Below are 20,880 nucleotides of genomic sequence, written 5' to 3' on the forward strand. Positions count from 1 at the left end.
TGTATATGTACCACATTTTCTTTATCCAATCCATAGTATTTAATGATGCATATGTACCACATTTTCTTTATGCAGTTCACTGTTGATGGGTACCTAGATTGATTCAATGTCTTTGCTACTGAGAATAGGGATGCCCTGAACATTTAAGTGCATGTGTCTTTTTGGTAAAACAATTAATTTTCTTTCAGGTATATACCCAGTAATAGGCTTGCTGGGTCAAACGGTAGTTCTCTGTTAAGTTTTTTGAGAAATCTCCAAACTGCCTTCCACGGTGGCTGAACTAATTTACATTCCCACCATTGTAAGCCTCTTCTCTATAGCCCAACCAGCATCTTTTTTTTGGGGGGCGGGGGCACTCTTTTTTTTTTTTTCTTTTTGAGATGGAGTTTTGCTTTTGTTACCCAGGCTGGAATGTAATGGCGTGATCTCAGTTCACTGCAATTTCCACCTCCCGGGTTCAAGCAACTCTCCCGCCTCAGCCTCCCGGGTAGCTGGGATTATGGGCACCTACCACCATGCCCAGGTAATTTTTGTATTTTTAGTAGAGACGGGGTTTCACCATGTTGGCCAGGCTGGTCTCGAACTCCAGACCTCAGGTGATCTGCCTGCCTTTGCCTCCCAAAGTGCTGGGATTACAGGTGTCAGCCACTGTGCCCGGCCTGACTTTTTAACAATAGCCAAGAGTGAGTGGTATGAGATGGTATCTCATTGTAGTTTTGATTTGCATTTCTCTTTGGTGATTGGGAATGTGGGTAGAAAACTTCTCATATGTTTGTTGGCTGCTTGTCTGTCTTCTTTTGAGAAGTGTCTGTTCAAGTCTTTTGACAATTTTTTAATGGGGTTATTTGGCTTTTGCTTGTTGGATGATTTAAGTTCCTTATAGATTCTGGATATTAGACCCTTATCAGATGCACACTGCCTGTTTTTATAAATAACTTTTTATTGTGTATTCCATGCACCTGCATTTACATACCATCTATAGCTGCTTTCACACTACAAAGGCAGGGTTGAGTTAACAGACCTCATGGTCCACGCACCTATAATATTAACTATCTGGCTGCTATGGTCTGAATGTTTTCGTCTCCCCAGAATTGATATGTTGAAATCCTAACCCCCAAGGTGATGGTTGTCACTCGCGTCCTGTGAAAAGACCACCAGCAGGCTTTGTATGAGCAACAAGGCTGTTTGTTTCACCTGGCTGCAGGCGGGCTGAGTCCGAAAAGAGAGTCAGCAAAGGGTGGTGGGATTATCATTAGTTCTTATAGGTTTGGGATAGGCGTACAAAGTACATTCTTAAGGGCAGGGGAGAATATTACAAAGTACCTTCTTAAGGGTGGGGGAGAATATATGCATCAGTTAGGGTGGGACAGGAACAAATCACAATGGTAGAATGTCATCACTTAAGGCTATTTTCACTTCTTCTGTGGATCTTCAGTTGCTTCAAGCCATCTGGATGTACATGCAGGTCACAGGGGATATGATGGCTTAGCTTGGGCTCAAAGGCCTGACAATGGTATTAGGAGATGCTCAAAGGCCTGACAATGGTATTAGGAGATGTTCCCCTTGGGGAGGTGATTAGGTCATGAAGGTAGAGCCCTTAAGAATGGGATTAGCGCCTTTATAAAGGAGGCCCCAGGGGAGCTTGCTGTCCCTTCCACCACGTGAGGACGAACATTCTATGAGAAAGGAGACCCTCAGGACAGTTTACCTGAAGGAGCCTTGATCTTGGACTTCCCAGAATCTAGAACTGTGAGAAATAAATTTCTGTTGTTTATAAATCACCCAGTTTATGATATTTTGTTACAACAGTCCTACTGGACTAAGACACTAGCCTTTTTCAGAAAAAGATTGCCAATCGTGGAATAGAATCTAACCATTAAGAAAAAAGATCAAGAAGTTACGACCAAGACCAATAAATTTTCTTGCTAAATAAACACTCATGAAGGTCCATAGAGTGAATAAACTGAATATATTAGAAAAGATATGACTAGATTTTGGAGGTAAATAGCGTATGTCACAAAGTGCAAAAATAGCTATATGAAAACAAATTCCCGATTTTTCTCCTATTTAGCCTAGTCTAACAGAAAGCTTTCAGAATTTGGTGTTTAACATTAAAACAGTTTCTTTATTTTTCAATTCTACCAGGTCAGATCCAACAAGTAAACAGTTGAAAAAAATTGACCACTTCTAATTCTATTAATTATGACAATAAAATGTCAAAGAAAGCACATTTTATTTTCAGTTTTATTGGAATAAACTGGAATATGCAGGCATATTAGATGGTCAATACCTTAAGAATAACCCTGGTTTATTGGAATAATTTTTTGAGACAGGATCTTGCTCAGTTGCCCAGGCTGGAGTGCACTGGCAGGATCATAGCTCACTGCACCCTCAAGCTCCTGGGCTTAAGCAATCCTCCCCCCTGAGCCTCCTGTAGCCTCCTGAGTAGCTGGGACTATAGGTGCCTGCCACCATGCTGAGCTTTTTTTTTTTTTCCTGTAGAGAGGAGGGTGGTCTCATTATGTTGCCCAGACAGGTCTTGAACTCCTGGGCTCAAGCAATTCTACCACTGGCCTCCCAAAGGGCTGAGATTATAGTCGCAAGACACAGCACCCAGCCTGAAATAAATTTGATTTTTAATTTTATTGAAATAAACAGAAAATATGCTTAATAAAAAATTCTTAAAGGAAAACAAATGGGAAACACCAAAGAACCCATTTTTAAATAAAAAAAGGAATAGCTATACAATATTATGTGTATATTTAAATTATGCTGATATATGCTTTGAACACTTGGGTCAAAAATGATGCAGAGAAACAGTGCTTAATGAAGATTACAGTGTCAGTAGTTATAATCATTTGACCACTAAATACTAAATACATTCAATAAGACCAAGAAAGAGCTATAGTCATGAAGCTTATGGTTAGATTCTCAAATTTAAAAGCTTGGCAGATCACAACAATATTATGGAATGAAAGAATTATAAATATGCTACAAATCACCTAAAAAAATTTCAACCAATTACAACAACTAATAAGGCAAAGCAATTGAATTTTATGTTTTAATAAGTTTATAGAAATGATTTGAGAGAACCTACTAATATCATAGAAATACATAATAATCAATGTGATTTTTAAAAGTAGATCCAAAATAACATATACATGATAATTGCAACTATGTAAAATATATTCATTTGTATAAAATACATATTTCAAAAAAGACCAGAAGTTATTACCTAAAAAGGTTAGTCTTAGTTATTGCTGGATTTGTATACTTCTCTCCCAATATTTCATAAATTCTATGAAATGAGCATGCATAACTTTTATAGTAAGAAACATATTTTAAAAGAATCATAAAACAATAGGAAGTAATGTCTATTTACATTTTATTTCTGCCATTAAATCTCAATACTTATTCAATTCATACAACTTAATGAGGCCTGACAACAAAAGGCCAGTCACATTAGCTGCCTCTCCTCTCTACAGTATATAACTAAAATTAACTTTTAATCTATGGAAATAATTTTTTAACTCTTATACTTCATCCAAGTTATATAAACTTATTTTCATTCCATAAATTTGGAATAAGCATAAACAAAACCTGCCAGTTACCACACAGAGACAGTACTGAGGGTTTATATCAGAACTAAGTATTACACAGCAATAAACTAGGGTTGGTCTCAGGGTACTGGCCATTTAATATGCATGATTTGCCTTAGTAGTGAGGAGTAACAAGAACTTAGGTTGACTATTCCAGGTTGATTTCAAATATCATCTCCTAATTGTCTTCTGGACATTTCAGTGAGAATGTCCCTAAGTACCCCCAACTAACTTTTCCACGAGCTGAACATAACACCTTTCTTTGTACATATACATGTAAAATTGCTTCTCTCATCCATCGTCCATCTGTGTATTCAAGCTACAAACCTGAAGTCATTTTTGAATCCTCTTTCACTTTCTCATTTTCCTAAATCTAATTGTTAAAACTCATTAATTCTGTGTCCAAATTTATCTCCTAAACTCATCCTCTCCTTTCACTGAATAGCCTCTCACTATATCCTCTCCTCCAGTTTTCCTCCCACCCCAACCCATCCTCCTAACTGTAGGCGGTTATGCTGAAACACATATTTAATCAATGTCACTCCTTTGCTTAAAATCTTTAATGGCTTACCAGACCTTCCAAGGTCAAAGTCCACTCCCCTTAGCATAGAATATCAGTCCCACTCTATCCTTAGCATAGAATATCAGTCCCTACACCAGATAGTGCAACGTTCCTTTGCAGCCTCAATTCCTGCCACTTCCTCCCACAAATGATTAATATGTATACCTACATATGAATCGTATATGTTTATTAAGCACCTATCAGTCACTGTTCCAAGGAATGGGATCAGCAGTGAAGCAGGCAGGCAAGACCCTCTTGAAACTTATAGGAACTTGCGCACCTTCAATCCTTTGCTGATGTTATTCTCAGATCTAAATACACTCCCACCTTCTAAGACTGCAAAATCTCAATCAGCTTGCAAAGGTTGAAAGTTACCTCATTTGGAGAGCCTTTACCAATGCCCCAGGATGATTAATTATTCCTCCTTTTGTAGTAACAAGGACATTCATGTTTTTAAAATTCTTATTTCAATCCCCCATTACAGTAAGAGCCCTTGAGAGCAGATATTGATTTAATTTTGCCTCCTTGTCACCCAGCTCACTCTGACCCAGGGAAGGCCATCTCATGTTTGCCAAACGAATAAGTCAATGAATATAAATGGACTGTTGGTTCTCACATTCTGTTTAAACAAAAGAAATCTGCCATTTGTTACTCATAACAAGATTTGTTATTGTTAAGTGTAAATAGGACAACTGACATACTTTATATTTGGAGAATTTTATTTAAAACCATTATGATTTTAAAGTAGAAAAGACAGAAGACATGACATAGAGAATTTATATTTCTTAGTGCTAGGATTTCCTTATCTGTGTTTTAATTTGAGGAAAAATTTCACTTGGTGAATTAGGCAAATTTCTGTGCTGTTTGTGTGTAGAACACAAAATTGAGGCTGCAGGCGCTGCATGTTTAATACGTGCAATTATTCAGCCATTTGCCTTAAAACTTTTATAGTTGTAACTGTGAATTATTTATGTTCTCTTGAGAAAGGAAAATCTCCAAGGATGTAACTAAATGTCTAGGAATAACTTAATGGTATTGGGAGTGGCCGCCAAGTGCTAGGATGGGTAGACAATATTCCTTATCATGTTTTTTGTAACCAAAAAAGTGATCCTGTCTGCTTTTTACTCATAGACTTAGACTTTTGTCACTTGACTTACAAATCTGTAGGAACTTCATCAGAGATCAAAGTTGACTTTGCTATTATATATTCACAGGTCACAACTCAGGCTGTCTGAGGTTGAACAAAATTTGTTGAGAATCTGTATAGAAAAACTAGAAACAAGCCACAGGACAAGAGTGCTCTATGTAGGTTGACTTTACCTACCAAGAAGAATCTAGCCTGGGGATTTTGCCCTATAGCAAGTGGGCATAAGCTTACATTTGGGAGAAGTGAATGGAATTAGACTGGTAGCCACACAGGCACAGGAGGCCAACGTGGGGACAAAGCAAACCATGACACTGGTGCTCCCATGACCACTGAGGAAAGCCCAGGAAAACCACCGACTTGGAAACCACCATGCCCTCCCCACTGCCCCCCCGGGTATTGTTTCCTCACCTATGGTTACAATTGTTCTGCAAAAATGAAACAAAGTCAAAATCATCCCAGAACACCAAGATGTATGTGGACTTAGATGGAACCTAGCTCTCTATTCATGAAGGATACAGGAGTGTGATCCTGCTCTGGGAGAAGGAAAGTTTCTCTTTCACCTCTATTTCAAGCAGGAGTAATAATACTGGACAAAAGCTTACTCCAGAAGGAGCACACGGCCTCACCTGAAAATCATGACGCGGAAACCCTTTCGTCTAAGCTAGAGGTAAGCAAACAGGAAGACTCCGGCTGAGTGCTAATTAGTAGGAATTGAATTGCCCCGTGTAAAGGAAACCCTGGAGATGCAGTGCCAGTCAAACAGTTTGGTGGTGTCCACAGCAGATCCGTGAAAGAAGGCACAATCAGAGACCCAATTAATTACAAATTATTCAAACCACAGGTTATTGTTTGGGGATTTTTTTCCCTCCTATCTGGGAGTTGAAACTCGTTAAGAGCTTTTTCGGTCAGAACGTTTTTATTAATATCCCCGGATTTCACTGACGTTTCACTGAAAGTAGGAAAATTTGTCTTTTAGCTCTGAGTAATTAAACAAAATGATATAACAAGTAAAAAGATGGGGAAGTAAACTGGTAAATGACTAGAAAGAACAGGGAAACACACAGAACATGAACGACATTTGCATTCCTGAATGCAAATAACTTAGGGATGTGACAGACCGTCAACTTTTCGGAAGAGTAATTGATTGGGAGTCTTGGTATTTACAAAGCTTAATGGGGAAATATCACAGTAAGAGGTATCATTATTATTCTATTGTAGTATACACTGGTGATCAGCATGGACATAAGCCGATGTGCCTAGTTTTGCGTCCTCGCAGGTTTTTAGCATATTATTTAACATCTCTGTGCTCCAGTGTCCACATCTATGAAATGGACGTAATAACGGTGCCTGGGAGGTAATAACGGTGCCTGGGAGAGGGGACACTGTTATAAATAGCAATACATGTAAGACATTTAGAACAGAGCTTGGATCAAAGCAATGCTATGTCAGTACTTACTATTATTTTATGGTTGAAATAAAATAAGGCAAATGAAACAAAGATCAACAGGGAAGAATTACCAAGACGCGCCTTTGCTGAGCAGGGATGATAGTGGTAAGAGGTAGAGAAATGCTGAATGGACAACACTGATCAGAGGAGAATTCAGGGGAGATATCTATGAATCAGCATGAAGACATGGAATCAAAGTTAGTTATTAAAATAAAATCAGGTATATCAGTAAATCAGGAGAAATTAAACCAGCCTGTTAGACCTTGGCGAGAGAGAGAGTGAGACACAGAGAAACAAGGATGGCAACTGGGCAGAACCACAGAAAGTTTTGCATTCTTGAGATTACAGGAGAGTTGAGTCAAAAATGCAGTGAAGGATCATCAGAGAAGTGCAAATCAAAACTATAATGAGATATCATTGCACTCCAGTTAAAATGGCTTATATCCAAAAGACAGGCAATAACAAATGCTGGCAAGAATATGGAGAAAAGGGAGCGCTCCCGCACTGCTGGTGGGAATGTAAATTAGGAAAACCACCACAGAGAACATTTTGGAGGTTCCTCAAAAAACTAAAAATTGAGCTACTATGTGATCCAGCAATCCCACTGCTGAGTATATACCCAAAACAAAGAAATATATCGAAGAGATATCTGCACTCCATGTTGGTTGCAGTACTGTTCATAATTGCAATGATTTGGAAGCAACCTAAATGTCCATCTGCAGATGAATGAAGAAAGAAAATCAGTACATATACACAATGGAGTACTATTCAGCCATAAAAAAGAATGTGATCCAGTCATTTGCAACTACATGGATGAACTGGAGATGATTATGTTAAGTGAAATAAACCACGTACAGAAAGACAATCATCACACGTTCTCACTTATTTGTGGGATCTAAAAATCAAAACATTTGAGTTCACGGACATAGAAGTAGAAGGGTATTTACCAGAGGCTGGGAAGGGTAGTGGGGGGCTCTAGGGGAATGTGGGGATGGTTGATGGGTACAAAAAAATAGAAAGAATGAGTAAGATCTACTACTTGATAGCACAACAGTGCGACTAATGCCAATAATAACTTAACTGTACATTTTAAATGTATAATTAACTCTTTAAATTAAAGAGTGTAATTGGATTGCTTGTAACTCAAAGAAGAAATGCTTGAAAGCGGATGCATACCCCATTCCCCATGATGTGCTTATTTCACATTGCATCCCTGTATCAAAACATCTCATGTGTTGCATAAATATAGACACCGACTATGTACTCACAAAATCAAAAAAGATAGTGAAAGTTCAACTAAGACTCAGGGTTTAATAAATGCGAAAACAAGGCATAAAGCACCCCTGGTTAACAGGAGTGTCTTCTTATGGTACTAACATCATGAAAAAAGAAAAACGTGCAAACGAAGTAAGCAGCAATTTTCAATAGCAGAAGAGATGGGCTAGCTCGCTCCAGGCTGGCAAAAGATCCAAGGAGTCGGGAGGGTTTTTTTTTTGTTTTGTTTTTTGTTGTTTTGTTTTTTGCTACACAGCAATGGTGAAGCTGTAAGGGAAAGAATCTGAGTTATGTGTAAAAGCAGTAATTTGTATCTGGGCCTGTGCCTCTGAGGGGGTTCTGTAAAGGCACAAATCTGTTGTTTTTTTCCACTAGTTTAAATTAGACTGCTAATGAGTGATAACTTACGCATTGCATCTAAGTTGTCTTATTTTCAAGAGTAAGCACAACCATGAGGGAAAATGAGAAAGTAGAAACTATAGAGATTTATAGCTTGAGCTAACTGGAAGCTTAGTTTGCTCTTCCTACCAAGGAGAATTGGGTCTACCCAAAACAAATAGCAAGAGGTGAATAATGAGTCAACAGAGAGCATCATTACAATATTTCTTTTGAAATGTTTGCAGTGAATTTTGCGTATCACAAACTGAATCACCACTGAGCCAGAGAAAATGTTTCTGTTCGTTCAAACTGGGTATAAATGTGAAGTCAAGAAATCATTTGAGTTTCAGTATAAGATAAAGTGATAAATTATTTTCTAACTTTTTCTTCTTTACAAATAATCAGAAAGAAAAGAAAAAAGAAGCAGTGCACATTTTGCTTCCTGTTAATAGGGGGCTAACTCATGAAATAAATATGTTACTCTAAATAGAGTTTCCATTAGTCACACAAATAGAGGGAGAAAAATAAATTGATATGAATATATATATCAAGTGTGTGTGTGTGTGTGTGTATATATATATACACACTTAAAAATAATTCCAAGAGATGTGGGCTCAAGCCAAACTACAAAAATACATAATTACATATGCTTCCTATTTTTATGCTGGTTTTGTGGCTAAAGAAGAAAATAAGCCCATTAAATCTTGAGCACTCATAAAGCTCCAAAAAGGAGAAAAAAGCGACAGAGGTTAAAATTAAAATATAACACGGCTTGGCAAAATTAGAAAAAGGAGAGAAAAATTAATAAAAATGGAAGTTAGTGAAGATAAAAGGTGGATCACATCATTATTCATATACACAATGAGGGAATATCATGGACGCATTTGCAAAACAGACAAACAAAAATGATGGACCAAAAGTATTTTATTAGAAGAAAAGATGAATATGAGTCAAGAGTTTCCTGGAGTAAATTAGCTGAAATAAAACCCATAAAATGAGCACTGTAATTATAATGTACTATGCAGCCTTAATTAGGCCTCTGATGGTTTGCTGCCTTCAGTTTAAGGAGCCATGATTTATAAAAAAAATAGACAAACTATAGAAGATAAAGTCCAGTTAAAAGGAAAGAGAATGTCAACTAAAAGCAGTTCATTATACAGCAAGTAACAGTATTAGAATTTTTATCCTATACAAACATTTATTTGTATAAATTGCCACATCTCAAAACCTAAGAGAATGTTGAATGCCAGATAGGAAATCATCAATACATTAAGACATTCTTTTTTTTTTTTTTTTTTTGAGATGATCTTGGCTCACTACAGCCTCTGCCTCCCAGGCTTAAGCGATCCTCCTGCCTCAGCCTCCCAAGTAACTGGAGCAACAGGCGCATGCCACCACACCCAGCTGATTTTTGTATTTTTAGTAGAGACGAGGTTTCACCATGTGGGCCAGGCTGATCTCAAACTCCTGACCCCAACTGATCCACCCGCCTCAGCCTCCCAAAGTGCTGGGATTATAGGCATGAACCACCATGCCCAGCCAGATATGCCTATCTTGCTGTTGACACTCATGGTTCTGGTTTTCTGAGGGTCTCTTTCATTTATTAATTCATGCATCACTAAGTATATCAAATGGACCATTTGCCGTGTTGGGTCCGCGGTTTGAGCAAAATGGGGAGCACAACTGGCCTCATCCCTGCTCTCATAGAGCTTACAGACCACAGAAGTTCAATCCTAGGTCCATTAGTTTCCTTTTACCTTGAAAAAGTGACATCTGAGCTGTGTAGCCTCAGATTCTTAATTTGTAAATGGAAATTAGAATAAAACCTACCTTATAGAGTAATTGTGGAAATCCAGTGGAGTAATGCATATGACACTCTCAGCACAGTGCCCTAAGTTCACTTGATATTTCCTTGGTTGCACAATTGAAAACTATGCAGTCATAATAATGTTCAAAAATCTAAGACCATGGGTCTCAGGACCCACAGAAATGATGGCAGATGTAACTGTTTGCTCTAAAGCCTTACTCGAAGGTTTACAAGACATATACACCTGAGCATTTTTTAAGATGGGTCCCCTGGAGCAAGACAAATACAGACTAATCAGTTCTTCCAAAAGATGTGTACCTCAAAGCAGCAAATATTTATTGAGAGCTATCGTTTTGGGCAGAAATGTAAACTGAGCATAGCATCAGCTTCATCGTTACATTAATTTTAAAAGTTCTCCTGCAGTACAAAGACAAACCAAGGGCGTCATTCCCAATGATCGCAAAGAAAACAAATAATGGTGCCTAGAATAGCCTAGTTGTTGTTGTTAGCAAGTGTAAAGTAAGGGGCAGGAGAAAGGTTGCGCAATACATTGACAAAAAGCACAATTTTAGATAGGGCACTGCGTGTAGAATGGTATATAGTTGTGAGATAGATCAGTATGTGTAGGGTGAAATACAACAACTTGCTGCATTTAAAAGTGGATGTATTTTTGGAAAACTGAGCAAATCACTTCAGACCCGAGAATATGAGAAAGTACTACCAGAAGACCAAAACGCTTTGTGATTTAATGAAGAGCAGGATTTTGAATCATTCACCACTAAGCCTGCATTATCCAATGTAACTCAAGAGAGGGGTAGTAAGGCCACAAGGGAGGCCAGGTGGGTTAGGAAGCCTCCAGAAATCACTTTCACTTTCACTCTGAAATTCTACAAACCTGTGACAACTGAACTTGCCTATTTACATGAAAGAGTTATTCTATTTCTTTATCACATTAGAATAACATACAGTGCACACTCCTACCATCACTATCCATCCCGCCGGCCCCCAGCTGAGACATTATCTATTATGAAGGGAAAGAGTATGAAATTTGCAGCCAGACAGGAAGCAAGGGTAGGGGGGGCCCTTAAGCCCTGCCTTGGTGGCTTACATGCTGTCTGGCCTTGGAAAGGCAATTTCACCAAGTCTGTTTCCTAGCTGTGAAATGGGAATACTAATATTATTCACTTCATAGAGTTATTGTGCAGATAAAGTAATTTAATATATTTAGAGAGACGAGAACAGCATCCAAAACACAGTAAAACTTGTATCAGCCTTTGCTATTATTATGTGTTTCCATCTGAAATTCTCCATATCATATCCCAGCAGTGTTAACATGGGAAAACCTTGCTTTTAATAAAATCAAATTAATCCTGTAGCTACTAACAACTGCTAAATCCAAAAATAAAAGGTGCTAGGTGTGTACTGTGGTATTTTTATACATTTAATTTAGTAAGCACATTTGTAGCATCACTAAGAGCACGTTGAGGCAGATATTTTTACCACTCCCATTGCCAGGTTAAAAAATGGGAAGCACAGAGGAGCACAAGGTCACGCAGCTATTTATGTAAAGGGTGGAGCTGGGACTGGAATTAAGCCAGTCCAACTCCAAAATCCATACCTGTAACCTATGAGCTCTGCTTTTCCTAAACATAGCAGCAAAGAAGGTAGAAATAGAATGATTTTAAAATGAGCTGCCATTTCTGATGAGCCAGCCTTGGTAGGGATGAACCCTGTTTTTGATAATGAAATGGTAGGAAACTTTGGGACAGGCCCCGTCGCCCACAATTAGGACATTGTATCCTAATGGGCTGACTATCCTCTGAGACCTCGCCCTGGTCACCTCTCTCCAGGACAGGCACCCTTTGTGAGTGCCAAAGCAGCTCAGCCAATATCCATCAAGACGACTTTCACTATATCACACCGACCTTGAGGGGACTGCCTGGACAATTGTGCACCCTGCCTTGATACTGCAGATGGAAGGTTTGGGTGGGTGGTGAATGACTTCCCTCTTTTGACTACTGTGTTGATATCCTCTCACGTTAAAAGCTTAGGTACTAAAAGGGCCATCAAGGGGCAAGTGGGCTTGAGAAGACTGGACTAAGTTACTCAAAATGCAGAGAAGCATCTATGAACTCAGACCCAGACAGAGGCCTTAAGCCATGACAGTGTGCCTTAAGTAGGTCACAGGCACTTAAACTTGACGGAATGCAAGTGACACAGTGCAATTATTTGACCAAGGGTGATGCTAAAAATATTTACTAACTAGAATGGCATAAGCAAGATGCAATCAGACCAGACAATGGTAATAAATAGCCAGCTGTCAGTAACAGTGCCTAAAAGCTAAAACTTCAGTTCTTCCCCTGACAATGAAACTTAAGCTCAGTTCCCAAAGGAGACTAGAAACAGGCCAGGTGGAATGTGCAAATCACTGGTTGTGATTTTGTTTTCTAATCAGCAGTTTTTCTCAAGTAAGCCCTTAGTGGATTTGGTGGGTTTTCTGAGACAAGACTTCCTCTTTTATTCCTCTGGCTAACCAAGATTTTTGTGGAATGCCACCCTAAAGGACTATGCAAAGGGAGAAATAAAATCAGAAAAAAGTAGTGAATGAGCACAGGATGCTGGTATCCCACCTCCAAACTAACCATGGAGAAAAGTCAATAGTGTTACCTGAATTGGTGGTACTACTCAAATCAGGTAGCTATGATTTCTGTGTCACTAATAACAGATCTCAAACAGTAAGTATCGTCGGAGCTCTTGCTCTTTCTAATTCAATTGCTCACACTTAAGTAAATTATTAAGGAGGAAAACTTCCTGCTACATAAGATTATGGCACAAATCATCCCACAGCTTACAAATTTTTTATCTTTGAAAAATGATGAGCTTATACTCTGCAAGAAAGAGTTGTAAGGACTTTGGAAGCTTTAAACCATCCTATTTACAGGACCCACAAGTTGTACTGTACATGAGCATGAAGCTTTGGTATCTGGAGCCCACTCAAAGACTCTTTTTTTTTTTTTTTTTTTTTTTTTTTTTGAGACAGAGTCTCACTCTATCACCCAGGCTGGAATGCAGTGGCACAATCTTGGCTCACTGCAACCTCCACCTCCCAGGTTCAAGTGATTCTCCTGCCTTAGCCTCCTGAGTACCTGGGATTACAGGCACCTGCCACCATGCCTGGCTAATTTTTTGTATTTTAGTAGAGATGGGGTTTCACTATGTTGGTCAGGCTGGTTTCAAACTCCTGACCTCAGGTGATCCACCCACCTCAGCCTCCCAAAATGCTAGGATTATAGGCATGAGCCACGGCGACCAGCCTCAAAGACTCCTTCCTTGGCTGAAACCCAGACAGGACTTCACTCACTGGCACTTACTAAGAGAGGGGAAGAAATGGCAGGAATGCCAAAGACAGACAACTTTCATCACTGCAAAACGGTGCAGGGAACAGACTGCACAGGAAGTAAAACTCAGAAAAACTCTGTAGCTTCCTGACTAGCTGTTTTTAGTCAGTTATCTCTTTTCCCCAAATAGTATTTCAAGGACTGAGAATATCCTGAAGAAAAGCCCAACATTCTGAAATACATCAACTCAATCAACTGGACTTACTCATATCAATCTTTTGTCTTTTCAATTAACTTTGGCCCAGCAACATAATCACTAGACAAGTCAAGTGATTGTCAAATGAAGTCAAGGAAAAGATGTAATTTATCCCTCATTCCCCAAAGGAATTTAGAATGTGGTCATGCTTATAAACTGATCAGATACTCTTAGTATAGTGACCGGTGTCACTGGTGTTTTCACCACAAATACTGACACGTATCTGAGGTTATGGGTATTTAATTAGCTTGATTTAATCATCCTATATTATATACATACATCATAACATCATATCATATCCCACAAATACATACAGTGATAGTTTGTCAATTTAAAACAAATTTTTAAAAACTCCCTTGGTGTTGCTAACATGCCTCTGTATAATTTTTGCTTCCACTTCCACTGTAAATGATTTATTACTACCACCACCCACACTTTTTCTTCTTTCCTAACTTTGGGGCCTCAGATCACTTCTCATCATGGTATTTATAAATGTAAATATAACTGGGGAATGTAAGAATACACCAGGAGGCGCAAAGAAAATAAGATCAAGAGAAAGCCCATGAAAGCCTGCTTAGAAATTTTAGCTTATTAAAAAATAAAACCCCACAAAAACAGAACCCCCAAACAAGAGAACACTCCATCGATATCACGATCCATATTTTAATTTCCATTCATAATCTCATACTCAGTAAGAATCTTTAGAGAACACAGTGGGGTGATTAAGATCAAGGATACTGACACCAAACTACCTGGCCCCAGGAGCTGGTTCTGTCTTAGCTCAGTTACTGAATTTCTCTGAGCCTTTGTCCCTTCATCTATTAGACAGGGACAATAATGTTACCTATCCTATAGGGTTGTTAGAATTAAATTATTAGTATTTGTAAAGCACATAAAATAGTATCTGGCATACACATGTTTATTAAATGTGATCTGTCCATCCGGTAATTTCAGTTAGATTCTTACAAAGTTGCCTGGCTGTCAATATTGCACATTGTAAGAGGCCTTTTATCAACATGGTGTTCAGCTGCAGGTCAGGGAAAGTCCTACTACTGTGGCTCAAGCTAGGAAGGAGCCGGGCAGTCAACAGCACAAGTTTCAGGCCATCGACCACTCAGGCACCTGCCATTGCTCCTTTCCTCAGTCCCTCCTTCCTGTGCGTTGTTTTCCCTTAAGCTGACAGATGGCTGCGGCCTACCAGCTACTGCATCTTTGTTCCAGGCAACAGACTGAGGTAGGGCCTGAGTCTTTCTCCTAAAAGGCTTTCTTTGGGAAGCAAAGCTCTCCCAGGAAGGTTAGCTGACGTTACAGGCCAGAATGGGGCACATGGGCACCCGCAGTTTTCAGTGAGGTTAAGATGTTCAGAATTTTGCTTTTCAGCTTCTAAAACTAAAGAAGGGAGGGGAGAATGTGGTTCAAAAACACAGAGTTAGGCAATCTACACAATCTTCTTCCCAAGCCTTCAATATTTTTCTGATTGTATGTAAAGGTATTCACTCTGACTTCTTAATTACTGTGGTCCCAGGCATATATAGAACACTGAGTGGCAAAGGTTTTAGGTAAAACCAGTTACCTCATCAGGACAACCAAAACTGTTTCAAACCCCTTGCCCAACAGGTAGGGGTATGTATGTACGTGTGTATGTGTGTGTGTGTATATATATATGCATCTATATATGTATGCATGTGTGTGTGTGTGTGTGTGTATCCCTTCTGTGGCCCTCACACACACCTGCACACAGCTGACAGTCAAGGCTGACTGCAGCTCAGCTTCCTGCACCCGTCAACTCCCAGAGCCTCTACTCTAGCTTTGCTGTTTGTTTTTCTACTCACACGTCTTTCCTCTATCCATATTCATGAGCTTTTTTTCCTCACTATTGGAAAAAAAGACAGGAGCTATGATTCATGACAGTGTAAAATCATATTTGGAAGTAAATTCATGAAATGTTGAAAAGATATTACTGTTTGTAATACTATCAGAGAGAGGTCTGTCTATGGGCCATGTAACTGTAGAGGTAATGCTTGCATTATCAGTATCTCCATTGGTTCAGCCCTACCTCAATCCTCTCGCCTGGAGTAAAGATGCAGTAACCCGTAGGCTGCAGCCATCTGCCAGCATTAGAGAAAACAACGCACAGCAAGGAGGGACTGAGGAAAGCAGAAATGGCAGGAGACTGGGTGGTCGATGGCAGGGAACTCATGTGCTGTTGACTGCCCGGCTCCTTCCTAGTTTGGGTCAGGGTAGTAGGACTTTCCCTTACTTGCAGCTGAACACAATGTTGCCAAAAGGCCTCTTACAATGTGTAATATCTACAGCCAGGAAACTTGGTAAGAATCTAACTGAAATTGTTGGATGGACAGATCTAATTTAATAAGTACATATATGCCAGAAAGAGAGAGAGAGAGAGAGAGAGAGAGAGAGAGAGAGAGAGAGAGAGAGAGATAGAGATGGAGTCTCGCTCTGTTGCCCAGGCTGGAGTGCAGTTGTGCAATCTCAGCTAACTGTAACCTCTGCCTCCCAAGCTCGAGCGATTCTTGTGCCTCAGCCTCCCCAGTAGCTGGGATTACAGGTAACTGCCACCATGCCTGGCTAATTTTTGTATTTGTAGTAGAGACAGGGTTTCACCATGTTGGCCAGGCTGGTTTCAAACTCCTGACCTCAGGTGATTTGCCCATCTCAGCCTCCCAAAGTGCTGGGATTACAAGTGTGAGCCACTGCACCCGGCCACCAAATACTTTTTTATGTACATTACAAATATTAATCATTTAATCCTCCTAACAGCCCTACCAGGTAGACAACATTATTGTCCCTGCCACTAAATTAGTAGCAGAATGTAAAGAATGGAAAAAGCAATAATTTTAAAAAAAGTAAAAGGAAAGTGGAAAAAATAATTCGTGTTACTGTTCATTAGACCCTGTCTTCTCTATCCTTTGGGTCTAATGACTTCCAATTTGCTATTTATCACAGGTTTTGACAAGCAATTCCCTGTCCTAGAGAACCTAGTGTTTTACCCTTTTTCTTTCCTCTAATTTGAACTCCTTGGTCACCAAAGTAACCAGCGGTGTACATATTTCTACAGCCTATGCATGTGGAGACATATATACATATTATACAGGGTTTTTGCCCCTTCTTTCCTTTTTTCACTTCTTCCTTTCTACTTTCCTTTATCTTCATTTTTTTTTACAAAAATATATCCTATCACACATTCTAAAAATATATTCTAAATATATTTCAGGATATACATCTAAATAATTATTTGCAATACCTATAATATAGCTGAAAATATTGTTGTAATATAATTTAACTATTCACCTATGATTCATCACTTCGTTTCTAATATTGTTTTTTAAGGCAATCCTAGGCATTTTTCTGCATCTAGCAATGGTAAACTAGGTGTTTCAGGCCAGATGTCAACCAGAACAACCAAGGCACTGGAGACCTGCCAAGGCAGTAAAGACTAGAGGGGGTCTAGATCCCAGGAAGACAATTAACCCTACTTTTGATCCCTTTTCTACTCAAGAATTCTTCAGTTTGAATCTGCAGCTAGGGCACTAACAAGATGAGGAGAATGTGTGTTCAGCAATGTCAGAGTTATCACAGAGAGAAAAAAAAAACTGATGCATACGTATGCACTTAGCAAACAGCAAAGCACAATCGAAGTAAGTTATACACATATACATGTGCACCTTATCATTGTTACTGCCTCTAAAAACTAAGCAACACCACTTCCTCTGAGGAAAAAACAGTTTATTAAAAGCATAAATGTTAACTGCAGTAGAAAAAATCTTTAGCAAAATATATTTTAGATACTTTAAAAACAGGAGCTACGAAGTATCACGGACATAGTTCAAGTCTGATGCTAGGGAGCTGAGTTCTAACCTTCGCAGTAACAGTAATTAATTCTAGGATTTCGAGTCAGTCATTTCAATGTTCTTTGCCTCAATTTCTTTTCCTCTAAAGTAAGAATGTTAGATTAAATATTCTCTAAGGGTCCTTCTTTCCCTTGACTTTCATTATGTTATCTCTGAGCACAGGCCTTCCCTTTTCAGTAGAAATGCCTGCAATCAACAGATTGACTGGAAAAAGACAACAGCAAAAAATAATTTGCATCTGATGAAACTGTGCCTATAACTGACCAAACTGAAGACTCTAAAAACACTGGACTCTACTTCGCTGACCTTAAAGGATGCGTGGCTCTTTTCATGCCTTCTCTCTCTCTCTGGTTTTGAGTTAAACATTTTGCTGCACAGTTGATTCAGCCAGTGTTAACACTCTGCTCTCAGGCTGCCCTGCACCTATCCCTTTACAGATACCACTGGGTCCAGCAGAAGAGATGAGCATTTTTTAAATGTCTTCTGTAGCTTCCCAGTGATTCTGGACACTTTGCCCTAAACATTTATCCATTTTTGCAATCTATGCCACCATCTTGTTCCTGATACAGGAGTTAAGGAGAAATTATTCAGGCAGATAGTGACAGTACAGGAGTCCTTGGTAAGGTTTAGCTTTTAGTGAAAAGCAGTCCCCAAATCGTTTTCTTTTCTAACAAAGAGCAGCCTGCAAAATCGAGCTGCAGACATAGACAAGCAAGTTGGAAGCATCCACGGGTGAATGCCAGCAGTTGTGCCAATAGGGAAAGGCCACCTGGGACTAGGCATGTTCAAAATGGCGGCTTCATGTTCCCGTCTCCTTGCCAGCCACGTGTACAGTAAGAAGCAGGCGACATGGCACCTGCCAAGTGGAAAGCCCATTTGCCTAAGATTAGGGTGAGGTGGCCAGCCTTCCTGGCATGCTATGTAAATGTCACACCAGGCCCTATGCAAATCAGATACCACCTCCTCAAGCCTGCCTATAAAATCTGGTGCACTCTGGTGCAGGCCAAATTTCTCATTCAGGCTCTCTCTCTGTCCCTCTCTCTCTCTACTCTCTCTCTCTCTCCCCCTACCTCTCCCTCTCTCTCTCTCTGAAAGAGCTGTTCTCCTTTCTCTTTCTTTTGCCTATTAAACCTCTGCTCCTAAACTCACTCCTTGTGTGTATATGTCCGTGTCCTTAATTTTCTTGGTGCAAGACAACGAATCTCAGGTATTTACCCCAGACAATGACTTTGCTTCAGTACCACTTACTTGGTCACTCTTTCTCCTAGTAGTTACAGGTTTTTCCTTAATATATTCTGCAATTAATGCCCAGTCACTACATTCATGTTATGATACTCTTAACAGCCTCATCTCATAATTATTTTTGTTTTTATTATAACAATCTCCATTTCTATCTTACTTCTGCTACCCAATGATCTAGCAGTGCCCAAGTACTCATTGTGACTCAAATTTTTGTCCTCCACTATCTAAACTCTACAAATTTTTGTCCTCCACTATCTAAACTCTACAAATTTTTCTCTGTGACTTAAAATTACTCTCTCTAATCATGGCTGTTTCCCTGTCTCTATTCATTCAATTCCAACAAACCTGTCCCTGAGTGGGTCTTTATCATGCAAAAGTCGCAGAACTATTTGGTATGGACAGTGGTATTTTTTGAGTGAATTTTAACATTCATCCATCCATTCATTCAACAAACAATACTAAATACCTATAGGTGCCAGATGGTATGGTAGATCCGGAGAGAACAAAGATGAATGAAACCATGCCCCTATCTTCAAGAAGTTCATTACTAACGAAGGAAACTGAGAGGTAAAGTAAGTAGCATAAGAGGGCATTAGTGATAGAGAAGGGCAAATAATGAAATACTGTGCAAACAGATGGAAAAGCAGTAGATTCATCCAGGTGCCACTGAGGCCATCTATGGCACTAGAGAGTTCAAACAATTATGTTTGAACTAGAGAGCTCTAACAAGTTCAAATCACTGATTTAATACTGATAAGTCCGAAATCACTGATAAATCATCACAGTCATTGATAAGTCCACAATACTGAAATAAAACTAGCGTCTTGTAGAGACGTGTGTATCGAGTTGACTGCCTATAAATATTTTACTATTATATAGACCATTTGTGAGTATTTACTAAATTTCCTTTAAATAAAATATTATGCTTTAGGATTTGGAAAACAAATTTTCTCCCCAATCTATCCAAATAATCTTTCGAATACAAGGAAAACAATGAGAACTCCAAACTGACCTTTTTATTTATAGAATAGACTATCAGTAATCAATTTGAAAAAGAATGCGAATTATGGCTCTTTAGTGTTTTTCAGGACTTTATAAATAGGCTTTTTAAAATATAAATGGACATGATATTGTTAGATGACTATTCAGAAATGACTAATGAAAATACTAATGATTTTTTGATAAATAAAAATACTTAACATAATTTAAAAGGAAAACACTTAATATTACACCAAACATCAGAGTTTTTGTTTTTGTTTTTTAGAGATGGGGTCTCCGTATGCTGTCCATGTTGGAGTGCAGCGACCACAGTGCACTACAGCCTCAAACTCCTGGCCTCAAGTGCTCCTCCTACCTCAGCCTCCTGAGTATCTGAGACTCGGTACACACCACTACATCCCACTCAAAGTTTTTTTTTTTTTTTGTCTTAAAGGACATGAAGAAAAGAAAAATAGGAGTGATCTATCACAACAAGGAGAAAACTAGAAAACATACCCGAAGAAGCTTCCAGTCTTTCCAATCTGCTGATCAACCAGTCAAGGGAGCCGGAAAACTGAGCACAGTTTTTACGATTTCCTCTAATTAGAGCCGCTGCAAAAGAAGAAATAGATTTCACCTTTATGTCATTTTCTAGCTCGAAAATTGAGATAAGCTAATAGCAGCCCTAAAATACTGGATCAAGAACAAAGTATCTTCACGTTACATCTAAAACTTATGCAAACATATATACACATACATATACAACACGGAGACATTAAAGACAAATTAATCATTATTAATTGAGACTGAAGAAAACCACTGCTCATTAGAAGGAATGTGATTTTGGAAAGTAAATTTCACATGGGGAGGTAATAATGAAGGGTAATGGAAAAACCAGTCTCCTGGGAGTCCCCTCACTTGGGTTCTAATACCCATTGCTTTTAATTAGCCATGAGATTAAATTATTCTGTCTCTCTCA

General features: G+C 39.0%; 1 protein-coding gene across 7 annotated transcripts in view; it reads right to left on the reverse strand.

Annotated features, from left to right (window-relative positions):
• RYR2 (ryanodine receptor 2) overlaps positions 1-20,880 on the reverse strand; it is a 794,036-nt gene that overhangs the window by 350,390 nt on the left and 422,766 nt on the right. For all 7 annotated transcript variants that reach the window (XM_077998277.1, XM_077998259.1, XM_077998275.1 and 4 more), the window contains one exon: positions 20,418-20,513. In XM_077998277.1, the coding sequence (XP_077854403.1) occupies positions 20,418-20,513 (96 nt within the window). The remainder of the gene's footprint in view (positions 1-20,417; positions 20,514-20,880) is intronic.

This window comes from Macaca mulatta, chromosome 1 (assembly GCF_049350105.2).
Source record: "Macaca mulatta isolate MMU2019108-1 chromosome 1, T2T-MMU8v2.0, whole genome shotgun sequence".
NCBI lineage: Eukaryota > Metazoa > Chordata > Mammalia > Primates > Cercopithecidae > Macaca > Macaca mulatta.